This window comes from Takifugu flavidus, unplaced genomic scaffold (genome assembly GCF_003711565.1).
Source record: "Takifugu flavidus isolate HTHZ2018 unplaced genomic scaffold, ASM371156v2 ctg680, whole genome shotgun sequence".
Lineage (NCBI taxonomy): Eukaryota > Metazoa > Chordata > Actinopteri > Tetraodontiformes > Tetraodontidae > Takifugu > Takifugu flavidus.
The window spans coordinates 1-8,907 of record NW_026622291.1 but is presented as its reverse complement, the minus strand read 5'-3'; the positions used below and the strand labels follow the sequence as shown (position 1 = coordinate 8,907).

At 49.8% G+C, this 8,907-nt stretch overlaps 1 protein-coding gene, 1 long non-coding RNA gene and 2 pseudogenes across 3 annotated transcripts; 2 read left to right on the top strand and 2 right to left on the bottom strand.

The window, feature by feature from the left end:
• The first annotated feature begins 1,248 nt into the window (after positions 1–1,248).
• On the top strand, positions 1,249–1,357 carry LOC130521075 (5S ribosomal RNA; annotated as a pseudogene).
• Positions 1,358–2,660: 1,303 nt separating this feature from the next.
• On the top strand, positions 2,661–4,110 carry LOC130521074 (bladder cancer-associated protein-like; annotated as a pseudogene).
• A 382-nt stretch (positions 4,111–4,492) lies between these two features.
• LOC130521073 (RIPOR family member 3-like) lies at positions 4,493–6,828 on the bottom strand. The gene is made up of 10 exons (XM_057024728.1): positions 6,760–6,828; positions 6,552–6,691; positions 6,370–6,469; positions 5,987–6,113; positions 5,752–5,922; positions 5,506–5,670; positions 5,202–5,404; positions 5,008–5,091; positions 4,833–4,923; positions 4,493–4,763 (listed from the first exon to the last, which is right to left on the bottom strand). Exons 4-10 carry the CDS (start codon positions 6,108–6,110, stop codon positions 4,663–4,665), a joined length of 939 nt encoding a protein of 312 aa, XP_056880708.1. The 5' UTR covers positions 6,111–6,113; positions 6,370–6,469; positions 6,552–6,691; positions 6,760–6,828; the 3' UTR covers positions 4,493–4,662.
• A 74-nt stretch (positions 6,829–6,902) lies between these two features.
• Positions 6,903–8,224, bottom strand: LOC130521072 (uncharacterized). Of its 2 annotated transcripts, none has more exons than XR_008949173.1 (3): positions 7,691–8,220; positions 7,394–7,484; positions 6,903–6,956 (listed from the first exon to the last, which is right to left on the bottom strand). It is a non-coding gene; the product is annotated as an uncharacterized LOC130521072 (long non-coding RNA). The 2 variants fall into 2 exon arrangements; XR_008949174.1 differs by having other exon boundaries at positions 6,905–7,013; positions 7,691–8,224.
• Positions 8,225–8,907: the final 683 nt, after the last annotated feature.

Genomic DNA, 8,907 nt, shown 5'->3' with positions numbered 1-8,907 from the left:
GCTTATCTGCTTTTCCTTCTGACGAGCCGTCTGCGCCTCCTTGCTGGGCCCGAGCAGGTCCCTCGAAGCAGACTCGAGTTCGACTATCACTCCCGTCAGAGAAGCACGGACCACAGTTCTTTTGATACAGATGATTTATTGGCACGACATCGCCGTAAACGCCATCACCACCACCGTCGAACTGTTTAGCACAACACACAATTAAACAGGTTTCACATATACAACACGTACAAACGCAACATAAGAAAAACAGATTACCTCGCTGGCTGCACCCCTGAGGGAATGAGTCCACCATGAGCAAAGAAAAACGTCTTAAAAAGAATGTCTTCTGCAACTTCCTCTTCTTGCAGTATTACCTCAAATAAAAGTTCGTGGAGTGGAGTACCACATTAAAGGTCCGTCACTAAACAAAGAACAGAAACCACTTCCGCCTGTATGATGTGTTAAATAAAGGAATTAAATATTCATAAAAATAAACAATGTTAAATAAAATATTCTACAGACATAAAATGACAACATAAATGATATTTATGGCAGTTAAACTAATATTCCATCTGTCTATCCCCAACTGAATTAACTCCACACCTATCTCATCAGATTATTTGGAACAGAATAAGACGATAACGTAGCATTTCCCTGTTCATATCTGCTACTTGCAATTTAAAATTTGTCAATAAAACTATGCTATGACACAAACTACAGTTTAATAGATGGCTGTGCTCCTAAAAAGAGCAGCATTTGTGGCTCATAAACCTCACAGACACTGCTATGCACTTTAAACATTTTTGTGATCGTGAATTTTTCAATCAAATATCTTCTCTTTGATAATGCCCAAAGCTGGATTCGAACTCTCCCTCTGGGGTCTTCAGGAGGTTTCAGTCAGGTTGTCTGTTACAGCAATTGTCAAGTGGCCCGCACCGAACCGGGATCGATTCCCGGCCATGGCACCGATTCCCGGCCATGGCACATTGCTTTTAAGTTGATTTCATTTATCGGAGTTGAATCTTGTTTGATTGTTTTGAAGGCGTTTCACCTCTCATCCAAGAGCCGATCTACGCAGATTTGATGATATGGCGCTCATAGGCTATATAGCCTTTTCTTTTTTGGGGAAATGGATTGGAGGCTGCTCCAACATTGACGTTTGGACTGTGACAAAGCAAAATGGACAACCTCCACCAGAATAAGTGTTTCAAGAAAATAAGTTTGAGTGTATTAACTTCAAAAGGCCATTTTCTTGCACCTGCTCTCGCTTACGGCCATACCACCCTGAGAACGCCCGATCTCGGAAGCTAAGCAGGGTCGGGCCTGGTTAGTACTTGGATGGGAGACCGCCTGGGAATACCAGGTGCTGTAAGCTTTTTGCACTCTTCCACTGGGTCAGCAGAGGCCGCCAGTGTTCCTGATAATTATCCAGCCAGATGTAATTCACTTCTTAAGTACTTCTAACATTGAGATTTAATGTTGCACTATTGTACATCGTTTGAGATTTAATATTTTATGAGTGTGTGTTGTGTGTGCGTGCGTGCGTGTGTGTTGTGTTTAAATAAAATTGAATTTCCCACTTTGGTCCACACTATTGTCAACATTTCTGTCTTCAACAAAAGCCAACTCAAGGCGGCAGATTCCTGAATTGAAAACAATATCTAAAGAACTCAAGTATCATACTAACAACACTAATATTCCATCTGTGTATCCCCAACTGAATTAACTCCACACTCCACACCTATCTCATCAGATTATTTGTAACAGAATAAGCAGATAACGTAGCATTTCCCTGTTCATATCTGCTACTTGCAATTTAGAATTTGTCAATAAAACTATGCTATGACACAAACTACAGTTTAATATATGGCTGTGCTCCTAAAAAGAGCAGCATTTGTGGCTCATAAACCTCACAGACACTGCTATGCTCTTTAAACATTTTTATGATCGTGAATTTTTCAATCAAATATCTTCCATTTGATAATGCCCAAAGCTGGATTCGAACTCTCCCTCTGGGGTCTTCAGGAGGTTTCAATCAGGTTGTCTGTTACAGCAATTGTCAAGTGGCCCGCACCGGCCCGGGATCGATTCCCGGCCATGGCACCGATTTCCCTGCCATCACATTGCTTCCTCAAGCAGGGGTCGGGCCTGGTTAGTACTTGGATGGGACACCGCCTGGGAATACCAGGTGCTGTAAGCTTTTTGCACTCTTCCACTGGGTCAGCAGAGGCCGCCAGTGTTCCTGATAATTATCCAGCCAGATGTAATTCACTTCTTAAGTACTTCTACCATTGAGATTTAATGTTGCACTGTTGTACATCGTTTGAGATTTAATATTTTCTGAGTGTGTGTGTGTGTGTGTGTGTGCGTGTGTGCGTGCGTGTTGTGTTTGTGTTTAAATAAAATTGAATTTCATAATATTTTATGAGTGTGTGTGTGTGTGCTAATGCTAACATCGCTAGCATGGCGATTATTTTTGGAGAATAAGTGAGGGATGTAGATGCGATACTTAATGTGGAATTAATCCACACGAAACCTTTGGCTACGGGGTCAAAGCGTCTCAGATTGTTGCTCATAAAATGAGCATTTTGTCACGCTTCCTGGTAGGTTCACTTTCTCTTCAGTTCTCGGCAGCATTTAAAGGGATATTTCAAATTAAAATGAGCACTTTTCATAATTCTGCGGTACAATGGCTGTGGAGCAAGAACCTTATTAGGGTTCCATATTTCCCACGATTGAGAGGTTTTGTGGTCCTCAGACCTTTCCCTGTGCTGTTCCCAGGTACGACCCGAGCACGCTGACGTCTGGATTCTGTGAACTGTTCCTCCATCATCCCAGTGCTGTTGGATAGACTCCCCCCCCCCTTTGCAAGTGGAATCTTTGTGAGACCCTCACTTCGGTCAGCATCCCAGAGAGTGCGGCTCAACCATGTATTGTCTACAGTGGCTACTTCCTGTGCTGCTCATCCCCAAGCCGCTCAACCCGGCGCTGTGGTTCAACCACTCCATGTTCATGGGCTTCTACCTGCTGAGCTTCCTGCTGGAGAGGAAGCCCTGCACCATCTGTGCCTTGGTCTTCCTGGCTGCCCTCTTCCTCCTCTGCTATAGTTGCTGGGCAACTGCTTCCTCTACCACTGCCAAGATGCTGCCCTCCCAGACGCAGCCCACAACCCAGTGATCGTCGGGACTTAGAGGCGGTTCAGATGAACGATCGCGGCGAGGGAGGGGGGGGGGGGGGTTACGGCGTCTGGCAGGACTCGGCCGTGCTGTGGACGCTGGCTGGACGGAGGAAACGACTGCACGGCGGATGCTTGGCCAAAGTTTAGAGTAGCAGAGCGGGTGTTGGGGTTAACGGGGGTGTTTTTCCATGCTGTCGAGTCTCTCCAATTTCATGTGGGAGAGGGACGATGTGTCCAGTGTGTGTGTGACGACGGGGGAATGGGGTGCGTCCACCTGGGACGCACAGGATTGGGCTCATTCATTTACTGTGACTGCCACAAGTGCACCAAAATGTTCCCATTGCACCCCCCTACATGGTGGATTGGACCGAGCCAAAGGCCCGTCGCCACAGAATTTACAGTGTGGACATTTCCCAATGCTAGAAAGCGTCACGCTGCTGGAAGCCTGCTGGCCCTGGGAGACGCCCCGGTGGGATTAGTCCTGTCCATCTTTGGTCTCCCACGCGTGGAGGACACGGACTAATGACGGCTTTTGCTTCCAGCCGGTGCATCTGCTGATCACAGACCAGCGTGTTGTTGTGGATCCAGCAGTCCCATCAGTATCCGACCCCCTTGCTCCCGCCGGTAGAGAGGTCCTGAGGTGTGGCTGCGTGTGCAATAAGGATGGATTTCTTTGATGAGCGTGACGTGATGATGCACAAGGTTCCTGATCTGCATTCGTCCTCATCGTGCTGCTGTTCGAGGGCTTTGTTTAACGCCACGATGCTCGTTTTCCTTGTGTGTCATTGCTGCAAGTGCTGTCAGCTGTAGGACACAGGATGAAGTGATTCTACAGGTGTGTGTGTGTGTGTGGGGGGGGGGGGGGGGGGCTCCTGTCACAGTGTTATTTTTGCTCAAATCTACACTATAGTTTTGGTTTTAATTTAAATAAAGGTTTTCTTCTCAGCGTGTTTCACGGTGGTGTGAGCAGATCTCAGCAGGACACGAGATGAATCCTCTGAAGTTTGATCCGTGATTATAATCGTAATTATAACCATAATTATTTAATAATAATACTATTCTGCTATTCAGGGGGGCTGTTTTAAACCACTAGATTGTTTTTGCCTGGGGTTATTGGAACAAAAAAACAGGTCCTCTCTATGTTCTGCCCGGCTGTTTATATCGATTTAAACACTATATAACACATTCTTGAACAATCAAACGCGCACACACACGCACACACAGCCTGTTCAGCGACTCCTGGCGAGCACTTTCACCGTGCAGCAGCCGCTAGAGGGCGACAGCTGCCTGTAATGCCGCAGGAGCAGAGAAAGAAGAAGAACCTCTCAGTCGTACAGGTAGTACGTTTATCATCAGTCTTAATGGCGGTCACAACAACACGAATGAAGCTTTACATTTGCTGTAGCTGCAGGAAAAGGGCAGAAGGATCCTCGGGGTTAGGGCGAGTTTTAAAAAGCAATCGTCATTATGACGAGTGAATTCGTACGAGCCGCAGAGATCCCCTATAGAACGGTGATCTCCGTCTCCTGGTTTATGTAGACAGCCTCCTCCACAGCAATGTGGAGCTGTTCCATCCTTTGGAAGGCCTGAAACCCCCTTTTACCTACAGGACGTCAAAGAAGGTTTAGTGTGTTTAAGTGCAAATTAAATGAGAAATTGCTCATGTTTGTACCAAAGGAGAGGACGGTCTCTCGAGCAGCGCTGCGGAGAGCTCCATCTGTCGCCCTGCACATCTCTGTGATGTGGTCCACGCTCTCCGTCGCCTGGAACACACACCACAACACACACCCCTGAGAGACCTGTTCAGCAGTTGGTGTTGAACGTACATTTCTGAGCGTTTTCACTACCTTGAGACACTTTAGAGCCAAACAGGAGCCTTGTTGGGTTTGAATATCATCACTTTTCAAACTCTCAGTGTAATAAATAACAGCCTGAGAGGGAAGCACGGAGGTAGACTCGGTTAAATACCGTGTGTAACGCCCTTTTCTCTGACAATGCTGCCGGCTAAAAGGATTCAACAGGACTGGACCTCAATAAACACCTTGTTCCTGAAGGTTTGGACGCCGGCGGCTCTGCAGAGACACTTGCAGGCAGCTCTACTGACTTTGTGGTTGGCGTCCACCTGCAGGGCGGCGAGGGTCTGCAGCGTGCACCCCAGGGGCAGGAGTTCTGCCACCAGCTGGCCCCTAAGCTTGTTCAGGGTCCGCCTCCTTTTGGGGCTCCTCAGAGCTGAGAGGATGCGCTCTGAAACACACGCACACATTGGGTCAGCGCCTTCTGTTGCCGGGACTACCATTAGTAAAGACCCGCACCGCCCGGTCGAGACGTCCGAAATGTTAGACGACCTTCTTTGGAGAGGCGTGTGATGTGTGCGCCCAGGTCCTGGACGCCCCAGCGCCTCAGGTACGCCGACAGCTGGAAGAGCGTGACCCTGTCGGGGCAGCAGACGGGCCGGAGGTCCGGCACCGTGCGACACGGCGCCTGGAGCTGCCCCAGCAGCCGGGAGAACACTGCGGCACAATGGACACGACGTTCCACATCAGTTAAAGCAGCAGCAGCTTTACGGCGGCGTTCCCACGTGCGCAGAGCACCTTTTTCCGCCTGGCCCGGCTGCTTGGCCTCCACCTTGTGCGTGAAACACTTCCTCAGCGTAGCGCAGAAGCTGTCAGCGTCACAGAGGAAGGGGGAGCTGCTGCCGCTCCCGCTCACACAGGCCTCCCAGAACAGCAGGACCTCCCTGGTTCTCTGGACCTGCGGCAGGACTGAGGAAGATCACATTCAAAACCATTCCGTGTAAACGTGCGGATCAAAACGACTTGTACGAACTGTCAGTGGAAGAGATCTTGTTCTTCTCCAGCAGGAGGTGGCTGACGCGCTGCAGCGCTTCAGCCTGGAGAGAGAGTTCCTGCAGTAGCTCCTGTCTGCTGGGGCTGAAGCGGGTCGCCCTCATCCTCTGGGGAAAGATCACGGTGCAGCAGTTAGCATGGCGTCCAGGCCCGAGCTCCTCGCTCCCCTTGTCAGCACTACTGAACTCAAAACTGAAGACAAGCAACGACTTGCAGCTCTGTGATTGGGCGGAGGTGTTGCCCCGTCCCTCTCCATGTTCATAGCAGCGTTAAAATGACAGCGAAAAGGTTGCAAAGGCTAAATAGACACCAATACGTGTGTGCGAGGACCTTTCAGAGCGGTGAGGACTGAGCTTGCTGTACCTGTAGGAGGATGCAGCAAATGTCCAGGTGAATTTCAAGAGCCTGGTCCAGACCGTCGTCCCCCGAACTCAGCCATGCGCCGTCCAGCTCCAGGAAAGACCTGACGTCGTTTCACCAAAGAAAAAGAGGCGGTTATCCCGTGGTTTTATTGTCCGTTTGTTGTTCGGGTGCCTCAAACTCACCCGGGTTTTCTGAGGGTACCCAAACAGGAAGCGTCTTCGTCTGCGTTGATGTCATGTGACAGGAAGTCAAAGCTTCCCAGGACTTCTTCTAAACCCAGAGTCTCCTGTGGCGAGGAGGGTCTCAACAGAGAAAGGTCGTTCTGGGGGAGAGCGCAAGTGTCAGGGCACATGTGGTGGTCAGAAACACCCGGAGATCCACTCGGGGTACCTTCAGAATAGTCGCCAGGTGCAAAAGGTTGTGCCGCAGAGCTCGTAGCTCCTGCTCGGAGCAGGGCTGGCTGGAAGCAGGTTACTGGTGCTCTGGTGGTGGCCTCTCCTGAGGGCCCCGATCCTGAGCCCGGGCCCTGTGCTGGCAACGCTGGTCTCCGGAGGGGCAGCAGGAGGCGAGGGCGAGGCTGCAGCAGGCTGAATAGTCACAGTGGGCAAGGCAGGGAAGGAATGTGGCTCAAATTCTGAGGAGTCCTGGACCAACGAAGGGAAGGGTCTCACAAGCTAACGGGGAGGTATGAGAATGTGTAGCCACGCTAATCTAAATGTATGGTGTATGTATTTATGTCATGTAGAAAAGTAAAGATTCCACACTGGTTTGACACCCCCGACCAAGACTGGAACAGTAGTGCTGACCTTCCCACCATGTCAATTACTTCAAAAGGTTGTTGTTGTTGTTTTTTAAATGATCAAAGTTTTACATTGAGTCTGATTCTGGGTGCCAAAATCTCTGTGATCTGGTGACTAGAATAAAGAATCTGTATATTAGTGGCAGAAAAACACCGTTTTACTGCCCCCTCCTGGGAAGTTGTTAAAATGCACATTTTCACTATTAATTTATATCGATTTCTGACCCGTGTAACATCCGCATCTTGATCTGTATTATGTGTCCCGGGTCCCGGTTCTCCTGCCTGGTTCTTTCTGAGAACATCAGGTGTGCTGGACCTGCATCACCAACATAATGGAAAACAGTGGCATTAATAATATATATGAGTTTGTTCTAATCAACAGTAACATGCACCGATCATCTCAGAGAACAGATTCAGTAAACTTAATGACAAAACCTCAGCTTAATGGTGCACACAGGCGATATTAAACTCATCCTACATGTACAGAGCACTGAATGAAGGTGCAAAGAAAACTTGCAAAACCTGGTGGCGTTCTGAGGGTTGTTGCTGGACAGAAAGGTGGCGTCTGGGATGTTGAAGGGGTAGCTGAGCGGAGACACACCTCCGGTATCGTGACGGCTCGCAGACTCCACAGCTGCTGAGATACCTTCGACCTCCTGCAGCCGACGTGCCATTGACTGAGAAAAGGGCGAGAGGTGCACGTGTTTATGTCCCGCAGACCTTCAATCCACCAGAAACCGTCGGGGCAAAGATACAGCATCATTTTGGCGTATATACCGTATTTTCACGACTATAAGGCGCACCTAAAACACTGAGATTTTCTCAAAAATCGACGGTGCGCCTTATAATATGGAGCGCCTTGTGTGTGTACTGAGTTCCAAAATCTGCTGTGTGCCTTTGGTGGGTGCACTACGGTAAACGCTCCACCAATCGATTAGCGGCACACCTACGCGTAAGGATCCCCTAAAATGGCGCCGGTCAAGCGAGACGCGTATGAATGAGGCTTACTTTAAACTGCAGGACATCGAATATGCGGCTGAAAATGGCAATCGAGCAAACTTAGTGTTTTCGCTTTATGAGGAGGCGGCATCTCTCCATACGCGCAAGGACAACTGTTGCGCACCCTAACCCTAACCCTAACCAGGAGAGGGCGCCATCTTCCCTAACCCTAACCCTAACCAGGAGAGGGCGGCCATCTTCCCTAACCCTAACCCTAACCAGGAGAGGGCGGCCATCTTCCCTAACCCTAACCCTAACCAGAGAGGGCGGCCATCTCCCTAACCCTACCCCTAACCCAACCCTAACCAGGAGAGGGCGGCCATCTTCCCTAACCCTAACCCTAACCAGGAGAGGGCGGCCATCTTCCCTAACCCTAACCCTAACCAGGAGAGGGCGGCCATCTTCCCTAACCCTAACCCTAACCAGGAGAGGGCGGCCATCTTCCCTAACCCTAACCCTAACCAGGAGAGGGCGGCCATCTTCCCTAACCCTAACCCTAACCAGGAGAGGGCGGCCATCTTCCCTAACCCTAACCCTAACCAGGAGGGCGGCCATCTTCCCTAACCCTAACCCTAACCAGGAGAGGGCGGCCATCTTCCCTAACTAAGCCTAACCAGGAGAGGGCGGCCATCTTCCCTAACCCTAACCCTAACCAGGAGAGGGTGGGCCATCTTCCCTAACCCTAACCCTAACCAGGAGAGGGCGGCCATCTTCCCTAACCCTAACCCTAACCAGGAGAG